This window comes from Helobdella robusta (genome assembly GCF_000326865.2).
Source record: "Helobdella robusta unplaced genomic scaffold HELROscaffold_118, whole genome shotgun sequence".
NCBI lineage: Eukaryota > Metazoa > Annelida > Clitellata > Rhynchobdellida > Glossiphoniidae > Helobdella > Helobdella robusta.
In genome coordinates, this window is record NW_008703654.1 from 66,403 (window position 1) to 90,901 (window position 24,499).

Consider the following 24,499-nt stretch of genomic DNA (forward strand, 5'->3'; position numbering starts at 1 on the left):
AAATAAAAATATACATATATATATATATGTGTGTGTGTGTGAAGCAAGGTGCGGTGGTTTGATTGGGTATGGTTTGTTATGCTGGTACTTCCCTAAGTAATTCATAAATCCTATTGTATACGTTACAACTAAATAGTAATAATACTAAACATGAAAAAACATTAATAATTATAAAATGTAATATATATATATATATATATATATATATATATAATGTATATATATATATGTGTGTGAGAGTAAAATATATATATATTTATTTGTTATGTGTATATTAATATTTTTAATCAATTTATTTTGGTAGACTAGATCTTTTCAAGAAAGACACATCATTCGACATCAGTCAGTTATCATTGGTTGGTTGGTTGGTTGGTTAAGCAGTCAGTCAATTTTAATTATAAAAGATAATAAATAAAAAATAAAAGCAAACTAATTATTACCATTTAATACATTAAAATTATTTAGCGCTTCATGGTCAGCTAGTTTGAAAAAGCAAAGTGTAGCAAATACCAAAAGGAAACATGACACTTATAAAATATTATTCGTTGTTTCAAACAAAGATATACATGTGTATATAGGTGAAAAACAAACACACACACACACACACACACACACACAGATATATAAACATAAGCACGCACACACGTACACACACACATATATATATATATAATATTGGTATCAAAGTTTTGCATAATATATCAAGCAAATTTGGGGACATTTATGTAAGAAATGAAAAAATACCAAAGATACCTAGCTTAAAACAAAAATTAGTGTGCGTACAGTAGAATAGTGGATAGATTGAAGGAACAAATAAGAGAAAATTGAATTAAAGAAACAAAAACTAAGAAAAGGCGTGTGTGAACGAATGATTAAAATATCATAACCAAGGTTGCTATCTTCATCATTATCATTCCCACATTTACTCGTCCATCTATCCATCCATCCATTCATTCATCTATCCATCCATTCATTCATCTATTTATTCTCTTTCATTTTTTCATCCACTCTTCTAACCATCCGCCTATCCATTTATTATATCCTTGAAGCTCTTTGCTGTAAAACCTGAAAACCCAAAAATTAATTCACTTTAAAAAAATAATGAGTAAACTCAACGAAAATAAACGTCATCATTATGGCCTAAGGGGTTTCATGGCCGAGTGGTTAGCGTGTCCGTCTACCACTCCCACGACCGGGGTTCGAATTCTGCAGTTTCTACAGATTCATCCGGGTAGCCGACCCCCGGTCAACCCAGCCGTCCATCCTTTCGAGGTTGGTAAATGGGTAGACGACGTAAGTTGTCGCATGCTGGCTGGCGAGATGGCTCGATGGTTCAAATGCTCGCCGAGTCAAACATCTCAATGGCTATCATATACTCAGCGTATATGATGCGGTGCTTGCGCGTTCACATAAATACATGTGTACGTCGTGTGAAAAGGTTAAACAGCCTTTGTGGCAAAGATGGCTGCTTCAAATCAATAGATGAAGAAAAGAAGAACATAATAAAAGATATATAGATAACATAATATATCTGTAACATTGTAAGTGGTTCTGCGTATGTCAGAGCTGCAATAATAAAGACTAATAGAAAACAAAAAAAAAAAATTATCATCATCTCCATCATCACGACATCATCATCATAATCAGCCCATCATCATCCTCACCCCGACATCGTCATCATCACCACGCCATCATCATCATCATAACCTTTCCTCGATCGGCTGACTCATTGTTATCATTGGCTGATGTATGGCACTCCTTTGAGACTACACAGAGAAACTCAGCCCTGTCCTCAAGATTGTATTTGTAGGAGGAACCAAGATTGATCAGCTGTTCAATTTTTATGAATAAATTATTATAATAAGTAGGTAGCAAGCAGAGGCCAGCCAATCAAAATGTTTCAGTATTATATTTTAAGATTAGATTGTCGCATGTTACATACATTGATAGCGTAAACTTCTAATAGGAATGATTTACCATTTGATCTCTCAAACAATCAAAATGAACATAAAAGCAATTTTCATGCATACAAATTGATTTTAATGAATAAATTATTATAATTCAATAATTTATCAACAGTCATTAAGAATTCATTTAGGCTAATACATATGCACAAATAGTGAATGTTGAAGCATTGTAGTATCATTAAAAAAACAACAAAATATGAAATCTTCTGTGACCTGTTCAAATTTCCAGCCATCCGATATGTTTGAGACCATCTGCGCCAGTTCCTCCTCGGACCATTGCAAAACTCTGTAGACATTTTTGGCATGGTGCTATAAATAAAAAAAATCAAATAATAAACAAGATAAATTAAACTATATATATTACAATAATGAAAATAATTTGTGTGGGTATTTTATTTATAATAATTAAAAACAATAAAAAACCTGGGTTTTTTTAGAATTTATTTCCGTCATCCTATGCTTAATTAATTCAACTAAACAGGCTAAATTGTAAAATTCAGCCTCTTCTAATACTCCTTCATTAAGTTTTAATAATAATAATTATTATTATTATATAAATATTATGATAAAAATAATTATTATATATTATAGGCAAAATTACAATCATTATTTCAATCAGAGATACATGTGGTACTACACATATATCCACAATTCAAACACACATTGCATATGAAAGGCACAGACTGACTAGATTTGAATCTGGTTACTATAACAAAAGAATCAACTACACTAACCATTACACTATCTCAACATCCAAAACATTATCAGTACCTTCGTAATTGAGATCATTGTTTAGTATTAACTTCCCATGCCTCAAATAATTTAATACAGGACTGAAGTAATCAGGATCTCTGTCGATCATATAGGCTCCTGATTCGTCCTGGGAATGTTTAAAACAAAATTTTTATCTGAATAATTTGTGTTCAGTTGATATAATTTTTGTGGGTCCATGATTGAAAATTATTATAATTTATATTATTATGCAAATTCTGTTTCAGCAACTTTTTAATTACTTCATAATTCATAACTTTTTTAAAATTTGGTTGCTTATTTATATGTCATGTCATATACAATGAAAATAATCTTCTAGTAGGCCGCCATGTTTCCTTTCCTCATTCATTCATTCATCTGACGCTAACTACGTCCGTCTTGAGTTCGGAATCTTCTTGGCACAGTCGGAAAAGAAAGGAATCAGGGTCCCTACCTAACGTCAGTCTCGACGTCATGAATATTCGGCCCCCGACATTTAACCGAATCCAATTTTTTTTTAATTTGTTATTTGTTTCTACGGGTGACTTGCTCGTAACAATTTTTTTATTCTTACTTAACGAATTTGAAGAATTTTGACACGAAAATTTATCAGCTTTCTCGTCGCGGGTTGAATCCATTTTTAAATTACTAATGTTTAGAGATGGATGTGTTTTATTTCTAAAAAAAAAGTGTTGTTATCGATAAAAACGGTATCGGTTTATTACCGATCTCTAAAAAATCGGTTATTATATACGAGCCAAACAAACAGGTACACTCAATGTTTTATACTTATTATTGTGTCTTTTTAAAAAATAATTTAAAATGTGATATCTTAAGGAAAATATTATTTTATGAAAAATCTAACACGAAACAGTCTCAACCTAAAAAAAAACACGAAAATTCTCTACATTATTTCACGACAGACATATAACTAAAATCCTAAAGATATTTTTAGAATAAATAAACGAAAAAACAGATGAAATAAAGTAATAAAGAAACGATTAATTTAACTTAACCAGTGCATTCATCACTGTGCAAAATCAAATCGAAATGCTTAGAAATATGGAACTTTTTCGAGCAACCAGGGCATTGCAGTATTTCATCGTTCGGAATATCAGCAAAAGACGAAACTTTGTCTATATTCTTAACTGAAGAAGATGCCGGTTGTAGTTGCTGCGATGTCGGCTTATTTTGGGGGCATCCGTCAAATTTCTCGGGATGGTTTTTGGAATGAGTGTCTGCTGATTTGAAGGGTGTGGCGTAGCAATGCATGACGGATTCATCAGAGCTTGATAAATTAAATTTTGACATGTTGTTGTTTCCTAGGAATGCAGACATTTCGTTGTCGGAAATGTTATTCTGCAGGTTAGCAGTAGTTGAAGAATGATTGTCGGTGTCTATGCGGTTTGCCCTATCGTCAATTAAAGATCTTGACTTTAGAGTCTGTATTTTCTTTTGTAAATACGGCTCTCTGAAGTTATTTCCATCTTCAACAAAGCAAAACGGTTCGTAAACCGGTTTCTTGTGGCAAAACTTTGAAAACAGATTCGAAATACCGGTCGAGTTACGGCTATCCTGAATGACGAAATCGTTCGGCGTTATCTGTGTACATTTCAACGGCTGATTTTTAACTATTTTAACGATTTGACTGTTGGGATTAACGCCATTATCTGTTTCGAAAACCGGACGACGTCTGTTGGGAGAAGGGTTCTCACATATTCCACAACCACTTGGATTAGTGTTGGTAAGGAAGCTGAAAGAATTGAGATCATCGGATGTATTGTCATAATTGACAATATTATTATTGCTGATTCCACCATTGTTAAACATAGCCGAGTTGCAATTATCATTTGATAAAGATTCTTCAATATTTCGTCGAGTTGTTTGAGGAATTCTCGCTGATGGCACCAAATTCTGGTACTTTTGTTTCTGTTGGAGTGTTGGAAAGATGATTGGCTTATGTTAACTATTATTAATTGAAAGTAGTTTGTAATACGTAGTAATTAATAATTGGTTATTGGAAGTAATTAGTATTATATATATATATAAATATGTGTATATATATATATATATATATATATTAGTAATTAGTATTATATATATATATATATATATTAAGCATGATAGAGCATTATCTGAAATTTATCAGAATAACTAATAATGCTTATTACTATCACTTGAGAGATTATTGAATTGAACGGGATTACCATTTATAAATAAACAACTAATATCATTAATATTATATTACATGTGTACGTGTATGTGTGTGTATGCGAATATGTACGTGTATCAGTATGTATGTGTTTGTGTCTTGTGCAACATTCCATCTATAACCTGATCGTAATTATAGCAGATGATAATAATTATTATTACTAATATAATTATTATAACAATAATTACCATATTTAATAAGTCCCTTTCCAGATCAATTATTTTGCTCTGAGCACTTTCTCTATCCTTCCTCTCTAGGCTGAAATCTTCCTTGTAGGTTTGAAGCTGGATGACTAGGATATCACGCTCCTTTTTAAGGTCATCTATTTCCTTCTGCAAAAATTATTACGAATTAGAAAAAATAAAAAATGAAATTATTAATAAAATAGTAATAATGTGTGTGTACGTACGCGATGAATTTGACGTGATTACTTACCATTGAATTTAACTTAGAGACTTTAAGGTTGTAGATTTCGTCGGTTTGGGATTGAATAATGTTCTTGAGGTGCATGTTTTCGTTTTCAACTGTCCTCTTTTCATCGATCAGGCATTTCAATTGCGATTCGATCTGTGAGATAAAATTGGGAAATTGAAATAAATTTTGTGGGGAAAAGTTAGCTTATAACGTAATAAAAGCCAAATAAATTCGTCCAATTAATTCGCTCATTCATTCATTTGTCAATTCATTATTATTAATTCATCCGTCCATTCATCTAATCAATCAATCACTCATTCATTCATCTATGCAAGATCGTCAAATTTGTTCAATACTAACATCCATGTTTCTAGTGGGAGCAGTTTGAATGATTGTTGGCAGACGCATCAATGAGATTTTAAAATAAATAGCAACAAAATAAAAAAATAATTTTCAAGTTTTATAACTTTATATTATTATAATTATTATATTTAAATTCTATATTTCGAATTAATTGAAGTTTTTATATATAATCCGTGTGTTACAATCGTTCAAAATTATGCAGCAGTAGCTTTTACGAAGACAGTGTAGTTGTTGCAAAACTTGAGAAAAATTCACAGACTAAAACCAATTTCAAATTACAAATACCCAATTTCAATTTTTCACGTACCCGCACCTTATTCCTAGCGTCAAAGGCGTATTTATCTAATCAAGAATTCACCACGTATATTATATGACCCCGCAAGAAGAATTCATCCAGCTAGGCAAGACGCGTAAAACCAAATTGGCGTTGAATCAATTGAACCGAGTAAAACAAAGAGCACACATATATACGCAGAAGAGAAAGGAGAGAGAGAGAAAGAGAGAGAGAGAGGCATGACCTATAAATACTGCCTTCACAAACTGCGCAACACCATTGACGAATGAATGTGAATAAACACACAAACGTTGCTATACATTCATACATTCAACCTGCTATTCAAGAAGACAAAAATACGCCAGGCACATACGCACATACATACATTAATACGTATAAACGTACATACGCACGTACATTCATCCAAATATACATAAGTGCATACATACACGCCCATACCATACATATGCTTGTTCATCATGATGATGCAGAAACTGTGTGCAGAGATGAAAAAAAAGTAATTCATATAAAGCCTACAATACTAAAATTGTCCATACAGTTCACACACACAAAAACACATGCACATTCACACACAAACACATACACACACACAATCACACACACAATCACACAAAATCTATTTTTATCTACGTAAAGAGTGTAAAATCCATGCTATGGCTGAGCTAGCTTGGGCTGGCTGTAGCCTCCGTGTTAATTTCATATATTTACGTCAAGTTTATTTTCAAGAATGCTTTAATCTTTATAGCGTTAAAACTAACTAGTAATGCGTTATATAAGAGGAGTTATTAATTATCAATGGTTCATCAAAAACGTAATTGTGCTATATATCACTAGAAAGACCTCTCATCGTAAGAAAGTTCAACCAACACACACACACACAGACAAACAAACACATTCAGACAAACACACACAGACAAACAAACACATACAGACAAAAACACACACACTCACACACACACAGAGACAAACAAACACATACAGACAAACACACACACACACACACACAAGAAGTCACATTTGTTGATCCAAAATGTAATTGCTATTTATCGCTAGAAAGATCTCGTCTCAAGAAAGTTCAACAAACGCATACACACTCACACAAACACAGACAAACACACACAGACAAACAAACACATACAGACAAAAACACACACACACACACCGCATTTGTAAAGTGGGCTGTCAATGCGTGTAAATTTTATTCACTGAGGAAAAAGATTAATGGGCAATTTCTCATGGAAACCTCTCGAGTCACCGAGAGGGATATTATTAAAAACTTTTGTTAGTTTTTCTTTTTTTATTTTATCTGCAAGAGCGAGAAAGTCATTCACAAATAAGTGTTTAATTGTAAAAATTTTTAAGAATTACACACACGCGCACGCACACACGCGCCCGCACACAGACACACACATACATACATTTTTAATGTTAAAAAGACTAAAGTTGAATACGTAGCACCACAAGCACACACACTTATAATGTTAATAAAGTTATTAATTTGGATCAATTTCAATTTCGTGTTTACGCTATAAAGCCATAAAATCGTTTTTATGGTAATAATATATATATATATATATATATATCCATGAGTATATAATAATTTATTCAGATGAAAGCTCTATTTTTAGATTTATTGTAGCCATTTTGGGGCCTAAAAGTTGTAGAAGCCTCACGTTTTGGGAAACTGGTATAATAGTTTTATTATTTTTTCTTTTGGCTTGAAAAGATCTATTTAGAAATTTTTACCTTCTATAATGAATTTTTAGAAACTTTTCAATTCATAAATAAAACTTACTACTACTACTACTACTATTACTACTACTACTACTACTACTCTACTACCACTACCACTACTACCACTACTACCACTACTACTACTACTACTACTACTACTACTACTACTACAGCTACTGCTACTACTACTACTACTACTACTACTACTACTACTACTTCTACTACTACTACTACTACTGCTACTACTACTGCTGCTGCTACTACTACTACTACTACTACTTCTACTACTACTACTACTACTACTTCTACTACTACTACTACTACTACTACTACTACTTCTACTACTACTACCACTACTACTATCACTACCACTACTACTACTGCTGCTGCTACTGCTGCTATTTATAATAATAATAATTATATTACGTTTGTGTATCATTGCTTATAATAATTGTGACACAGTGTACGCACACGTAAACCAACGAATTGTACACATTGCATGCAACATTCAGGTGAGCGAATCTCTTTGCAATCGAAGCCCGTCAGAGCAAAACCAGTGCCAGGCATATTAACCATTACGCTATCTTTTGAGCGTGTGACATAGGAACCGTTGAAATTTATTGAGTTTGGTTTTTTCCGGAATAAGCATGTGGCTAGAAAATAAATTTATCAATGAATAGGCTACCATTATTATCAGAGATGGCAGAAGTGGTGTTGGTAAAAAAATGTTCTATTAAACTCTCCTTAGGTTCAGTCAGAGGAACCAGCAAAAGACAAACATCGTATATGAATATATGCTTAACGACGCATCCAACACGAAAAGTTATTCTGTATTTTAAAGGTAGCCAGTGTAAGAGAACAAGGTATGGAGTGGAGATATATATGAGAAGAGATAGGGGCACGAGCAATTAGACGAACAGCAGCTTTACTTTAAGAATAAAGTGTAGAATCTGGAATACGTAGTAGAGAGAGAGAGAGAGAGAGAGAGAGAGAGAGAGAGAGAGAGAGAGAGAGAGAGAGAGAGAGAGAGAGTAATGGTTGAGGTTAGAGTTAGAAAAAGTTTTTTTTTTATTCTACATAGATGAAAGAAGTTAACAACGCTATTTATACATGCTAGAATCTTACCAAACAGTTGTCTCTTTTGGATCGTTTTATTGATTTATTTTGTGGCGTTTGTGAGTCTAATTAATGTTTCTTGTAATTAGAGTTTCAAACATTTCCAAATTCTGAAACATAACCCAATAGGAAGCTTTAACAAATTTAAGTGCATAATATATAATAAATACTGTAGTAACAAATATGAAACGCAAAAACTGAAATTGTTTTTGATGTTTTCTAGTTGTTTTTTCACCTAAATGGTTCAATGATGAATTCAGAACCAGACGTTAATTAGTTTATTAATGAATTAATTAATTTAATAACGGTGCGACACCTAGAGACAGAAAATTATTTCTAAATTAATTTCAGTTCTATTTTATCTTTGTCTAGTTGGATTTTCTTTGGGCCGGATTTTTCCGATTGTCCGTAAAAATAAACCATTATTTAGGACGAAAATTAGTTTAAATTTTAAAGTTCATTAAAAGATGTCGGCGGATGTTCAAAATTTTGAGTGGGCCTTGAAAAATGGCGATCTAGATCAAGTGAAAGCTCTCGTCGAAAAGGTAAAATTGAAAAAAATTGTTCACTTCCTAATTAAATAAAATACAATTTTTTTAATTTGAAAAAAGTTAAAATGAATAACCACATGATTTCAAACTAAAAGTACATAAATATAAATTAACTAATAAATGATTTTTAAATATACTCTAAAAGTACATTTAAAATGAACTAATAAAGAAATTATATGTAGTAATGAACCATGAAAATCTGACCAATACCAATCACCAGTCCACTAACTAATATTATTAATCAATTGATCCAACCAAAGAGAATAATATTGAAATTTTAGGACAAAAGATTAGTGAATTTGCAACTATCGACTGGCCGCTATCCACTTTGCATGGCAGCTGATTACGGACAGATTGACATCATTGAGTTTCTTGTATCTCAAAATGCTGACATCAATGTGAGTTAATATACTACTTAATCTTAATGACAATGTTAATAGATTATTAAAGCTGTGGTGTATTCAACTGGACTAGACCAAAACTAGTTTAATGTTGAATAGAGATATCCAATTGTAATAATCACATTATTTATAACTTGTAGAGATTTCCAATTGTAATAATATAATCACATTAATTATAACTTACAACAGTAATTGATATTCTACTAACATAGTGCTATTGAAGGACATGCCTTTTAGCTCTTCCCACTTTTATGCTTAACTTTTCTTACATTTTTTAAAATGTATCTTCAAATTAATGTCAAACTTTTTGACCCTGAACCCAAAACTGATGAGGTCTTATTTTGAATTTCAATATTAATTCAAGTTCTTTTGCTTTGAAGTTGACTTAAATATTGTTTATTAACCTTATTTTAAAAATGTGAAACCAGTATTATTGATAAAACTGAAAAAATTTGGTCACTTTGCTTCATTTCTTGCTTCCTTGTTACCATTTCCTAAAATAAAAGCAATAATAAAATGTCATAATTATTGTATTAAATACAAACATTTTATATTAAGTTTTGCAAGAAATTAATTATAAATAAATAAATGAAATTTAAAAAAAGGTCAAAGATCGCCACGGAATATCACCTCTGCTATCGGCCATCTATGAAGGGCACATCAACTGCGTTAAGTATCTCATTGAAAAGGTAACCTAGATGGTAATGAGAATAATATTAGAATGTAGATATTTAATCTATCATCAATTTTTAGCAATTTCTCAACGACTAATTCGTCACTGATTCAAAAAAATCAATCACTGACTCCTTCGCCAAGACACTAACTAACCAAAATTAAACATTCCAATCAACCATAACTCCCCAAACCACTAGCAAACCATAAAAAAGGAATAAATATGTTTTCTCACTTATCAGGGTGCCTCAAAAATAGGAAAAGCTCCAGACGGTACCCCATACGCCGACTGCACAGATGTCAAGGAAATAAAACAGCTATTATCATAGTTTATTCTTCGAAATGTGGCCAAATACAATAGAAATAAATGATCAGATAAAAATTTAATCCATTAATTTGTTATTTCCTCTTGTTATTCTTCCATTGTTAGACACATAAATACACACACATACATATATACAAACACATTATAAATACACACACACACATACATATACACATACATACATAAAAACACATTTAACGCATACAAACACATTTAGAGTTTAATTTTTTTCAAATTTTCATTTATAAATATTTCATTGTTGTTTTTGATTATCGGAACACTTTCAATGATAAAAACATTCATACATAGATAGATAAATTGATTGATACAAACAGACAAACAAATACAGTACATAGGTAAAAAAATACACACACATACACACACACACAAGATGGTGGGTAATGACAAATACGTGTCTCTCCCATTGAAATAATTCCTTCCCCATGATTGGATGATTTAGATCATATTTATTTTCATGGTAGAGTTTTTTTATTGTCTATACTTGTATTGTTGATCTTAATATATATATATATATATATATATATATATATATATATAGGATTGAGACTATCTGATATATAAATATATATATATATATATATTAGAGGCGATATATATATATATATATATTTAAATATATATATAATATATATATATACATATATATATAGGATTAAGACTCAATAATTGCATATATAATATATATATATATATATATATATACGTATAATGATGAAAATGACAACACTAATGAAATTAATATTAGTAGTAATGGTAATGAATGTAAAATTTTTGAAAGGACCATAATTGCTTATTAGTGAATTAATTCATTAATTAATTCATCATTCATCCATCTCTTTTCCCGCTTATTTGTACGTAATTATTTTTTATTTATATTGTTAATTATAGTTACAGTTATTATTATTTTTATTTATTTAACATAGAATTGTTCCGGATTTGTTTGAAGTATTAATTTGAAATGAAATACAAATTAAGGAGCTCCATTGTTAACAATGATCTTGTCCACAAATGTTAATTAAGAGATTTGTAGTAAGCAACAAGATTTTATGACTGAAATAAATAGATCAACACACACACACACACACACACAAGTACATAATACAAACCAGCATACATACAAACACATAAAGATACAGAATTTTCATTTTTATATGTCATCACATAATTATCGTACGTAGTATCGACGCAATGTAAACCGCTATACAATACTGAATATACATGCCTATAAAGCAAACTAACAATTATATACATATAACAAGAAAAATGAGTGTAAGAGAGAGAAAGAGAGAGAACAAGAGAGAGAGAGAGAGTGGACAAGAGAGAGAATGAACGGTAGAGAGAAAGTGAAAGAAATGGAGGAACAAAGAATAGTGGAAAAGGAGATAGATTGTAACAAAAGGAAGAATTGAAATAAAGAGAGAGATATATATACATATAGAAGTAATAAAAAAGAACACGAGTGAGAGAGCAAGATAAGATAGTAAGAAAAAAAGAGAGATGACGGAGAATTTTTTCAAAATTATCACCTATAACCAATAAATAGAAAATGGAATACGGAGCATTAACAATAACATTGAATCATGGATACATTATATATATATATATATATATATATATATATATATATATATATATATATATATAATGAATCCATGCATTAAATAACTGACACCACCAAAGCTTACGAAGGGAGGAATTACACACATGTATATATATATATATATATATATATATATATATATATATATATATAACAAGATGACAAGTAAACTCATAATTTAAAATAACGAGAATAAAAGCGACCACTGACCAGCTTTATTGATAAAATGATAAGAAGAGTTATGAGAGAGATAGTGAAAATAATATTGACAAGTAAAAGAGAGAAGAGAGAGAGAGAGAGAGGAAATAAGAAAGCTAAAGGTAATACAACTGAAAAATAGAGATAGATAGATAGAGAGAGTGATATTTCTAGGAATAAAATAGTTAATTGTATTTCTATCAGCTCAGATAGCAACAATTATATCTACTATAACATTTACTTTACTATGTAGCCAATGAACATACATACATACATACACACACACAAACATACATACACACAAACACACATAGGAAAAATACCAATAAAGTATTCTACAAATTCCATAGCCCTACTGCCATTAATTGGCTTGTAGCATGTAGCAAATTCGCCTGTAACAGTTTAAGCAAAGTTGCGCTGAAATTACTGTAGAATTTATTGCAATACATAATTGTGTACAAAGGTATTTATAGGTATTACAACTAATAATATGGAAATACGTTAAATCATATTAGCAGCATAATATTAATATAATATAAATATTATAATATATATATATATCTAGTAATATTATATAATTTAAATAAAACACCTAAACGATAGTAATAATGATGATAACGTGCTAGATGCTAAACCATTCCTTAGAAAGCAAATCAGATCATATGACATAAAAATTCTAAATAACACTACCACCATTTCATATGATATAAGTAATTATATACCTGAGAGAGAGAGAGAAGAGAGAGAGTAAGAAAGAAAAAAGAGAGAGTGAAAATGAACGACAAACAGAGAGAACAGATTAAAACCTCCCAAAGAGGATGATAAATGTTTAAATACACGAATATTTTTTATATATATTTTTTTAAACAAACTTATTCATTCATACTATATCTCCAAAATGACATTAGCTACCGGGTAGCAGACTAGTTCGGTAGAACTGAAAAAGCCGATGGTGATGAAAACGACGACGATGATGAAGACGACGATGAAGACGACGACGATGATGAAGACGACGATGACGCTGATAATAAATAATGCTGATGATCAAATGCATGATGAAAGATGCTGAAAAAACTGACATGAAACCAATGGTGAAATGGCGAACATGACATGACAAGAGGGTCAGACGTTCTAACACATCATCTTGGGGCGGTTGCTACTCCAACAACTAACACAACGACGGTGATGGTAGATACGATGACGATGATCAACCAATCAATTTTTAGGGAGTGTTCTAACAGACGTATACCCCGATATGATGAACAGTTGACGATGATGAAAATATAAAATGGTAATAAAATAAGGAATAAGGGCAATAATAATGACAGAAACAGGAAGAAATGACAAATCTGAATGTATTTTCAATGACAAATAGCACCTAAAAAGCATTTCTAGGATGTTGGGATTAGATTTAAGGATTTATTGAAAATCCGTATTTGTTTAAAAATAAAAAACACACACACACGCACGCACGCACGCACGCACACGCAAAACTTATAAAACATGGGAACACTGTCTTAAAACACTGCTTCTTCATTTGCCAATGGAAAATAACCAAAAACTTGATGAAATAATAATGGTAATAACAACAAAAATAACAATAACAACGAGACTAATAAATAATAATTGCAAAATAATAATATTATTATTAATATAATAATAATATTATTATTATTAATATAATAATAATAATAATATTATTATTATTAATATAAACTTTAAAAGAAAAAGATCTGGCATTTATAATAATTAGGCTCCGAATGGGGCTTCCAAGAAAAACTCGCTGTCATCGATGATGATGTCACCGATGATGACGTCACAGCTGATGTTGGTGACATCATAACTGTTTGTTGCTGTTGTTCATTCAACATTCCAACAACATTATCATTACTATCACCGCCAGAATTGAAAGTATTAGTGTTGTTATCGCGGTTGTCACAGAGGAGACCACGGTTGCAATCGTTGACGTCATCGAGATTATTACCATTGTTCTTGTTGTGGTGATCCTGATTGTTGGTGCTTTCAGGGTGATCCTGATAATGATGATTTTCCAGACTATGATGACAGTTGTTGTTGTTGTTGAATTGATGACGATCCTTTGAGAATGAATCTGTCTGCATTTCATTGGAATTCTGAAAAAAATGAATGAATGAATTAATTAATTTATTTATTTATTAAGCCAGCTGAAGTGACAAACAAATAAATATACATTAGAGATGGATTTTTAAAATGTCTAAAATCTTCTAATGTAATTCACTTCATCGTGATTGCCGTAACACTGGGCTGTCCAGATGTGGCTGTAACTACGATTCTCATCATGAATCTGATGGTGAATGTTATGCTGCTGGGATTGATGATAGTGTGGATCACCATTATAATCGAAAAACCTCTTTTTCACTGGCAGATCAATGAGCTGGGAATATACATAGATAACAAAATTTAATTGAATTTGTTACAAAATTGAAGAAAAGGTTTTGAACATAATATTATGAATATATATATGAAATAGATCATGAATGAATTCCCGAAAAGACTTACCCACAGACATGTAAATGCATAAATACACAGACAGACAAATATAGAAATAATTATAATATAATTCGACCAACCTCATCATCATTATTTTGATGAATAAATGTATAACTTCTTTTGCCACCCACATTCATGTTTATCATTTGTTTGCTGTAGATTAAATTTAAGAAATCGTTGAAAAAATAACATTTTTAACATAAGATATGTATATGAAGATGAATAACCAATTAAAATATTAAATAATTGAATAATTAAAAAACAAAATTTATTTTTAGAGAAATCTGCAGACTTAAAAAAAATAATAAAAAATGAATTTAATTGAAAGAGACAGGACAGACTTCTTCCTGTGCAAAAGAACCATCAAACAGCAAGAATGCACTAATATTAACTAATTTTTTCAAAAAATTATAATCGATCATAAAAATGAAAGCAAAACCGACCACCTTAAAAAAGTAAATGCGAAATAAAATATAAACCGGTAGACGAATTTTAATTAAAACTTTTAAAAAACGCAATAGAAATAGACAAATTAAAAAAAAACCTTCACAGCAATAAAAACCCAAAAACGAGCGTTGTTTAACATTCGATCGATTAGAATAATTTGCTGCCAGAACTGTATTAGGGTCCAATAAGAACCCTTTGCAAAATTTTTGATAAATTGAAATGGATGACGTACTATAGCTCGATTATTTTGAGCTGTGGCGCTGATAATATAATAGTAAATATAACGGGTAGTTTTTTTTTACAAGATTCATGTAGTAGTCAAACTCCTGAGCCTGAAAATGTATAATAATCTGTTGAACGGTGTTTCTTCTTCATCAGTTATTAACTTAAATGCTGAATTAGATCTTCTCCTTTCTAGTGTTGTTAATCAGCATTCTTTTAGTCTATCCCTATATTCAAGTTTTCCAACGTTATGACTTTTAAGTAAAGAAGTTTCAATACTGTGATTTATTCTGAAACCAGACGTCGCATTTCTTTGCCGTGAATAAAGAAATTATTTTTTTTTACACTTCAAATTCTAAAAATATTTAAATCCCTTACGGAAACCCTGAAGTTCATTAACTTTATTTACTTTATTACTAATGGTTAAAAATCTATTTGGTACCATTAGCTACACTCTATCCTGGTAACACGTGATTATCAACTTTTTTCGTGCTATTAGTTGCTCTGAAAATCTTACTAGGTTTATTATTTCATCAAAATTGACTCATTTTTTTTCAAAAATTTCCATTTTTAAAGTTAGAATTAATTAAATATAATTTTTATTATATTTTGAGGTTTTTACCGACTTATTTTAATCTTTAAATTAGTTATTTCCATCTTCCTTTTTTATTTCAGCGCGGTCACCTGTGCTGTTTGTGTTGCTAGCACCGGCTAATTTTTAAAATTTTTATTATTTTTAAGAATTTATTGTTCAACATTTTTTTAATTAATCGTGAAGTTGTTAAAATTAGGTACCTAATTTTAACGATTTTTAGAATAATTGGAATAACAGTAATAATAATAGAATAGAATAATTCACAATTTTTTTAGTATTTCTGACAGATTATTTTGATTTTTTAAAAAATCAAAATTATTTTCTGATCATCATTATTATTATTTGAACTTTGTCTCGCAAAAAAGACTAAATTGTTATCAATTAATTAACTTTAATTTTCAAACTTTTAAATTTTCCTCTTTCATTTTATTTTAATTAAATTTTTAAAATGTTAGTCTCTCTTCCAAGATTAAAATAGAAAAAAAAATGACGGCCGTCAATGTGTACAGTACGAGTGTGACACTGGAGAACTTGAGCAGACATGAAATTCTGGCTTGGGTGAATGACAGTTTGCAGGCAAACTACTCAAAGATTGAAGAACTCTGCTCTGGTAATTAGTAATTCCTTAATAGTGATTAATTGACAAGGAATGGTTGTTATATATATATATATATATATATATATACGGTCAATTGTATTGCTTCATAAAATAGAACTACACACATAATATATACATATACATATATATGGCTAACATACATATATATATATTTATAAGTAGAAGATAAGATAAGTATATGATACAAAAATCCACGCCACAGTAATAAACTAATAGCATACATACATACATACATACATGCATGCATGCATGCATGCATACATACAAGCATACATACAAGCATACGTACAAGCATACATACAAGCATACATACAAGCATACATACAAGCAAACATACAAGCATACATACTAGCATACATACAAGCATACATACATACATACATATTATTATGAATTAGTGATTATGGAGGACTTTCTATTTATTCCTCTAACTATTCAATGTTTTAATTAATTGATGTACATAAATTTTTCTTCACTTTAGTTTATATAAAATCAGTTTTATCAGATTTCACTAGATTGATTTATAAGTTAAAATGCAATAAATTGTAAATGAGTTTTGATGAAAATAAAAGTTTCAATACTTATACCAATCCTTATCTTACTAGGTGCTGCTTACTGTCAGTTCATGGATCTTTTGTTCCCCGGTATGTTTGTTTGTTTGTTTGTTTGTTTGTTTGCTTGTTTGTTTGTATGTATGTGTGTACGCGTGTTCTTTTATGTGTCCGTGTGCGTGCGTGTGCGGTGGGATATGTTGTCACACTAAAACATTAGGATGAAATAGTTGAAATTTTGATTTAGGTTCAGTTGTTTTGAAAAAGATAAAGATGAACTCGAGCCTGGAGCACGAGAGTATCAACAATTTCAAGGCCCTGCAGGGAGCCTTCAAGAAAACTGGGGTTGATAAGGTTAGGGGTCTATTTGGTGTTTTCTGTTACATGTCTCTATTTGGTTTTTTTGGCTATTCAGTTTGTTTAGCTTTGTTATATGAGATCTACAATTATTGTTCTGCACTATAATTAATTATGTTGATTATTTTATTTTTTCTCTCTCTATTTCGCTCTCTTTTTTACTCTCTCTTTTTCTCCCCATCCCCACATTCATTCTCTCTCTCCTCACTCCTCCCCCAATCATTCCAGATCATTCCTGTTGAAAAATTAGTGAAGGGTCGTTTCCAGGACAACTTTGAATTTGTCCAGTGGTTCAAAAAATTTTTTGATGCTAATTATGCCGGTCGGTTGGGGGCTCATGGTGGTGGCGGTGATGTCGTGATGGTTATATGATGATGATATTGATGTCGCGATGGTTATATGATGATGACGATGATATTTATGATAATACAATGACAATGATTGCCAATAGAATAGTATCATTAAGTTAGATGTGCCATTCTTCGACAGGTCAGGAATATGACCCAGTAGCAGCAAGGGGGGGTGAGACTTTAGGCCCCTTGGGTGGTGGTGGAGCCCGCAAAACTACACACGCTGCTGGTGGCTTAAGCAAGGGCTACAACAAACCACAATCTTCTGCTTCAAGTAAAACTGCCTTGGGTGGGTACAATTACTTTTCATTGCTGAAGAATAAAAATACACAGGTGTACAAGTTGACAGATGTACCTACGCGTACACTCATGTACGCCTCTACAAAAATGCACAAGCACACGCATACACACACACAGACACACACACACACACACACATGTACTTACTTGCATGCGTGCACTCACATACAGTCAGTAAAGGTCCTGGCACTCCGCCAGGTAGCAAGGTCAAGCTTTCATCATCAGCCACTAATGCCCAACAGCATCACAGAGGTCAAGGTGACTCTGTCAAGGTTGAGGAACTTGTACAACAGGTCACGATGATATTTATTAGGATAGTTATGATGATGATGATGATGTATCTAGTTATATACAAAAAACAATAATAATTGCTAAAAAAAATAAGAAAAACATTCTATCCCCACTCACTAGGTGGCAGAGTTGACAGCAAACAACGAGATAATAAGTAAGGAGAGAGATTTTTACTTTTCGAAATTACGAGACATCGAGATCGTCTGCCAGGAGCACGAGAATGACGACATTCCTTTCGTTAAACAACTTCTCGAGATACTATATGCTACTGCTGTAAGTTTTCGCGTGGGGGCCGGTCTAAGAAATTAGGGAATAGTGATGTGCTTTTTTAAATTTTGGGAGTTTTTGGGCCGTAAATAATAACAATGATGATTTTTATTATCATTTTTTCAATTTAAAAAAAAATTTTTTTTTTTCAGGATGGTTTTGAAGCAGCTGACGGTGAAGAAGTTGCCGAGGAATATTAATTTATTATAATTTACATATAATTATTTAATTATTTAAATATAATTTCTTTTTATTATAATTTTTTTTATATTATTTCGTCATTCGTATTTCTTTGTGTTTGTCCCCTCCTTGCTACGGTGATAACGTCTTCAATCTTATTGTAACTGCTGACGATGATGATGTATTAGTGGTAGTAAGATTGATGATGATGATGATGATGATGATGACGAGGATGATAGTGATGTAATTGTTGATGGTGATGATGATGTAACTGTTGTTGATGGTAATGATGATGATGATATATTTGCTGATGGTGATAATGGTGAAGATGATTTGATGGTTACTCTTAACAACTCTTAACAAATTTAAAAAAAAAATCAATTTCATTCTAAATTAGACACAATTTCAGCCGTTACGTTTCACTCCACTGTTCAAAACTTTTTACCAAACTCGGCTATATTATACTTTAGAATCATATATATATATAGATGTATATATATATATATATATATATATATATATATATATATATATATATATATATATATTGGATTAAGACTGTCAGAAATTCAATTATTGATGAAAATTACAGCACGTTCAGCGATTTAACTTTTCGATTTTTTTAACGGCTGACCGTAAATCATTCTCAAGTTTCTTGAGTTCAAAACCAAAATTTTTTTTATATATATATATATAACAACAACAATATGTATAATGTAATATAAGATGATTTGATGGTTATATAAATCGATATATATATATAATATATATATATCGATTTTACGTTCTAAATTAAGATAAAACTGTCAATCCATATTTTCACTTAATTTTCTAAATAACTTTTTTTCGTAAACATTTCTTACATCTCCTGTACAACTGAGAATATTTTTTTACATCCTGTAAATCAGACTCCTTTTCTCTGACAAACACGGAGAAAAAGTAGCAACAGGCAAATTTATACGGATTAAACTTAAACGAAAAAACTGATAGATTGATTGATTGATGGTATTGTCAACAGCTTCAAACATTGTACCATTATAGCACGCATACAAGGGCACATACACACGCACAGTCACACACACGTACATATATACACACGCATGCTATAATATTTATGCATGTACAATGTATATTTTTGTTGGTATATATATATTTGTTAGTATTTTTATTACTGCTGCTGATGGTTTATATATCAGAAACGTGTTTGTTTGTTTGTGTGTGTATGTGTGTTTGCTTGTGTGTATGTGTGTTTGTTTGTGTGTGTTTTATTTAGCAATGCATATGCTCTTTAGTATTAGAATTTTTTCCTATTATTTCCTGGAATTCGTTTGTTCTTTTGTACTTTATTACCAATAATATTTATAATTATTATGATTGTTATTATTATTAATATTGATGATAAACATTATGGTTGGTTTTATTTTCTGATAGCTAATATTATTAACATTATTATTTTTATTGTTAACTTTGTTTTTATCATAATATATAATATATATTTTAACAAAGTATAAGTCATTTGTGGTAATATTAAAGAATTGATTGATTAGCTGGTTGATTTATTGGCCGATTAATTAGTGGAATGCTTAATTGATTGGTTGATTGATTAATTGGCTGATTAATTAGTTAATTGCTTAATTGATTGGTTGGTTGACGTTTCTACCTTTCCTATGTATGTAAACGGTTGTTTGTTTGGCTGATCGATCGATCATTTAATCGATTGATTTAATTAGTTTTCATATTACACGATTGAGTGATTGAATAAATGATTGATTGAATGAATAATTGATTGAATGAATGATTGATTGAATGAATGATTGATTGAATGATTGGCGTCGCTACGTTTACCTACTAAACGATATTAATGAGTGTTCAAAAGGGTTAATTTATCGATTGAATAAATAAACATAGATTGTGTTATGTATTTCTGTCGTGAATGTTAGAATTAGTCGAAAGTTAATTGATTTTATTTTCACAATTAGTTGATTGATTAATCAGTCAATCGGCCAATTAGTTGATTGATTAATTATAAATACATAATTAAAACGGGATATGATAGTGGTACTAGGATATTCTTTTAAGTAATTTCACGGGTATATAATAAACGTACAGTATATAGTTTTTGCGTATATGGGCATATGTGAATATGATGTGATGAGGTCAGAAATCTTGACATCATGCGAAAGGTAAGAATGGAAAATCTAACAACTACTGGAAAGATTGCGGGGAAAGGAGATCGCGGTCAACAACGAACAACATTTGTGAGATCCTAGGGTCACTTGTTGAATATCACCACATTTTAACTACTACAAAGTGTTGAAGATTGGGTTTTGGGGAGGTCGATGGTCGCCAATGTCCTGAAAGGATAAGGCACGAGAAAGACGAGGAAGATGTATAAAAGTTAAGCTCCACAAAATTAAAATCACAAATGAAAAATAGATTTAAATACAAAAGTCGTGCACTTGTTCGAAGTTCAATTTGAAAAGATAGAAATCTGTCTGAGTCAAAGTTTACGGAAGGATGATTTAAGCTGGGTACGTTTTTTTGTATTAAATTCATTTTTATACGTTAAAATGTTAAAATAGTGAGATGTCACTTATTTATTTGTTTGCTTTATTTGATTATTTTAGTGTTGGTGTTTGTTTTTTCTAAAAGAAAAATAAAATGTAACGTTAAAACGTGTAAAGACCACGACGACGACATGGTCAATTTTGAAAATTTAAAACCCCAAAACAACCCATAATTATTTTAATAATAATAATAATAATTATAGATTTTATTTTATTTCAGAATCAAGGATCAAAAATTCAGTTTAAAATAGGTAAAAATTTGATTTGAAATTTCTTTGATTTTGATTTGATTTTGAATTTTGATAAATAATTATATATATATATATATATATATATATATATGTGTGTGTGTGTGTGTGTGTGTGTGTGTGTTATGTGTTTATATTTAAATACAACATATTTTAATCACACGTACATACAATAAACACACACACATATATTATATATATTCATCACAATGAAAATTTTAATTTAAAGACAGATTGTGTTAGCCTAGGACTTATTATGTCTGTTTGCAGCCATTTAAAGGTGAATGATAAGATGACTCTTGGTTTTATTCATTTTTTTATTTCTTTCATTTATTCATATAATTTATTTATCTACTTCCTTCTTTCTTTATGATGAATTCATTACAATGGTTTAATTTAATTAATTATGAATCTTGTAACAGCATAACACCTTCAAAGTTTAAAATTGTCATCTAAGTAGACTTTTAAAAATTCAGATTTCAAAACTAGTTCGGCAGGCCTTCAGCAGATGCCAATCATCAATTAGCCACTCTCACTTATGGACTGGGAAATCCCCGCTAGCAGAAAATGATCCGGAAATTATGGCCATCATTAGGAAGGAGAAAATTAGGCAGATGACTGGATTAGAACTTATTGCATCTGAGGTTAGATAGATGTTGAGAAAATGGTTGATTATAAATTTCAACTTGATTAAGTTTTTAGGTTCTGGAAATTTTTCATGAATTAAAAATCCCCTAAATAGATACATATGAATGTATGTACCTGTATAAAGTTAGATAATTCAATTATAATAATCGTTATTATTATCATTATATTATAAATTTGAAAGAATTTTACAAGTCGGGCTGTGATGGAAGCACTGGGTAGCTGCCTGACTAATAAATATTCAGAAGGATATCCTGGGGCCAGGTGGGAGGAGTTTTGATTGACCAATCAGAACCATTCACTTGTTTATTAGTTCATCAATCAATCAATCAATCAAGCAATCAATCAATCAATCAATCAATCAATCAATCAATCAATCAATCAATCAATCAATCAATCAATCAATCGATTTATAGATTAATTAACCATCAATTATCTATTTATTTATTTATTTACTGGAATTACTCATTCCATTGTTATAGCATTTTATTAATCTGCTACTAATCAATCAGCCTACAATCGATGAAAATTACTCATTCATTCATTCGTTCGTTCGTTCATTCGCTCTTTCGTTCATTCGCTCATTCGTTCATTCATTCACTCATTCATTCGTTCGTTCATTCATTCATTCATTCATTCAATCGGTCACCTAACCAACCAAATAACCACTCGTCTCATCACATTATCATCACAGATACTACGGAGGCAATGAATACATTGATAAAATCGAACGACTCTGCCAAAAAAGAGCCCTTGAACTTTACGATCTCGACCCTGAAAAATGGGGCGTTAATGTACAACCCTACTCTGGCAGTCCCGCTAATTTTGCCGTTTTTACTGCCCTCCTAAAACCCCACGACCGAATTATGGGCCTTGACCTTCCGGACGGGGGCCAGTAAGTTAAGTTGGTGTTGAGAGTAATGTGAGAGATTGATCAGATAAACTTGGAGTTATTTAGTTATTAGTTTATAGGATAGATCGATCGATTGATCAATCAATCAATCAATTAATCAATCAATCAATCAATCAATTAATTAATCAATCAACCAATCAATCCCACACTAAAAAACTAACTCGATCCAGTTTAACCCACGGCTTCATGACGGACGCTAGAAGAATCTCCGCAACATCAATCTTTTTTGAGTCCATGCCATATAAGTTAAACGTCAGTTTAATTAGATGTTTCTCAATCAATCACTCAATCGATCAATCACTCAATCATTCATTCATTCAATCAATCATTCATTCATTAAATCAATCATTCGTTTATTCATTTATTCAATCATTCATTCAATCGTGTTTTCAATTGATCTGCCAATCAAGTTTTTTCAAACCTTTAAAGCCCAAGACGGGTTACATAGATTACGACAAACTGCAAGAGACAGCCCGCCTTTTCAGACCACGCCTCATCATAGCAGGAATTTCCGCCTACTCAAGATTGCTGCAATATGATAGGTTCAGAGAGGTTAGCTGAGGTTTGAATTTGATTGGTTGAATGATATCGAATGAGATTGAGGTCGGAATATGATTGGTTCGGAGAGACGGAACATTACTGACGACAGTGATAACATCATCATTCTCATTCTCATCATCATCATCATCAACAACAACATCAACAACAACAACATCAACAACGTAAACAACAACATCAACAACAACATCAACAACAACATCATCAACAACAACAACAGATATCAACGAGCAAAGGGCCT

At 30.9% G+C, this 24,499-nt stretch overlaps 5 protein-coding genes across 5 annotated transcripts; 3 read left to right on the forward strand and 2 right to left on the reverse strand.

The window, feature by feature from the left end:
• Positions 1–738: 738 nt before the first annotated feature.
• HELRODRAFT_117017 (hypothetical protein) lies at positions 739–3,355 on the reverse strand (the record flags this gene model as incomplete). The annotated part of the gene is made up of 6 exons (XM_009013346.1): positions 739–1,065; positions 1,708–1,830; positions 2,181–2,276; positions 2,391–2,482; positions 2,739–2,847; positions 3,107–3,355. 6 exons carry the CDS (start codon positions 3,353–3,355, stop codon positions 1,036–1,038), a joined length of 699 nt encoding a protein of 232 aa, XP_009011594.1. The 3' UTR covers positions 739–1,035.
• A 373-nt stretch (positions 3,356–3,728) lies between these two features.
• HELRODRAFT_183764 (hypothetical protein) lies at positions 3,729–5,709 on the reverse strand (the record flags this gene model as incomplete). Its single annotated transcript, XM_009013347.1, has 4 exons — positions 3,729–4,646; positions 5,118–5,261; positions 5,365–5,496; positions 5,704–5,709. The coding sequence occupies 4 exons, from the start codon at positions 5,707–5,709 to the stop codon at positions 3,729–3,731; spliced, it is 1,200 nt and encodes a 399-aa protein (XP_009011595.1).
• Positions 5,710–9,207: 3,498 nt separating this feature from the next.
• HELRODRAFT_186281 (hypothetical protein) lies at positions 9,208–11,809 on the forward strand. Its single transcript, XM_009013348.1, has 4 exons — positions 9,208–9,396; positions 9,684–9,800; positions 10,409–10,492; positions 10,718–11,809. The coding sequence occupies exons 1-4, from the start codon at positions 9,319–9,321 to the stop codon at positions 10,802–10,804; spliced, it is 366 nt and encodes a 121-aa protein (XP_009011596.1). The 5' UTR covers positions 9,208–9,318; the 3' UTR covers positions 10,805–11,809.
• A 5,089-nt stretch (positions 11,810–16,898) lies between these two features.
• HELRODRAFT_183766 (hypothetical protein) lies at positions 16,899–19,347 on the forward strand (the record flags this gene model as incomplete). The annotated part of the gene is made up of 8 exons (XM_009013349.1): positions 16,899–17,022; positions 17,637–17,675; positions 17,830–17,936; positions 18,168–18,261; positions 18,429–18,578; positions 18,761–18,882; positions 19,001–19,153; positions 19,300–19,347. 8 exons carry the CDS (start codon positions 16,899–16,901, stop codon positions 19,345–19,347), a joined length of 837 nt encoding a protein of 278 aa, XP_009011597.1.
• Positions 19,348–22,696: 3,349 nt separating this feature from the next.
• On the forward strand, positions 22,697–24,261 carry HELRODRAFT_91965 (hypothetical protein; the record flags this gene model as incomplete). Its single annotated transcript, XM_009013350.1, has 5 exons — positions 22,697–22,786; positions 22,972–23,051; positions 23,482–23,682; positions 23,871–23,952; positions 24,130–24,261. Coding segments are annotated over 5 exons (585 nt in total), but the record flags the coding sequence as incomplete, so codon positions are not given.
• Between the last annotated feature and the right edge of the window lie 238 nt (positions 24,262–24,499).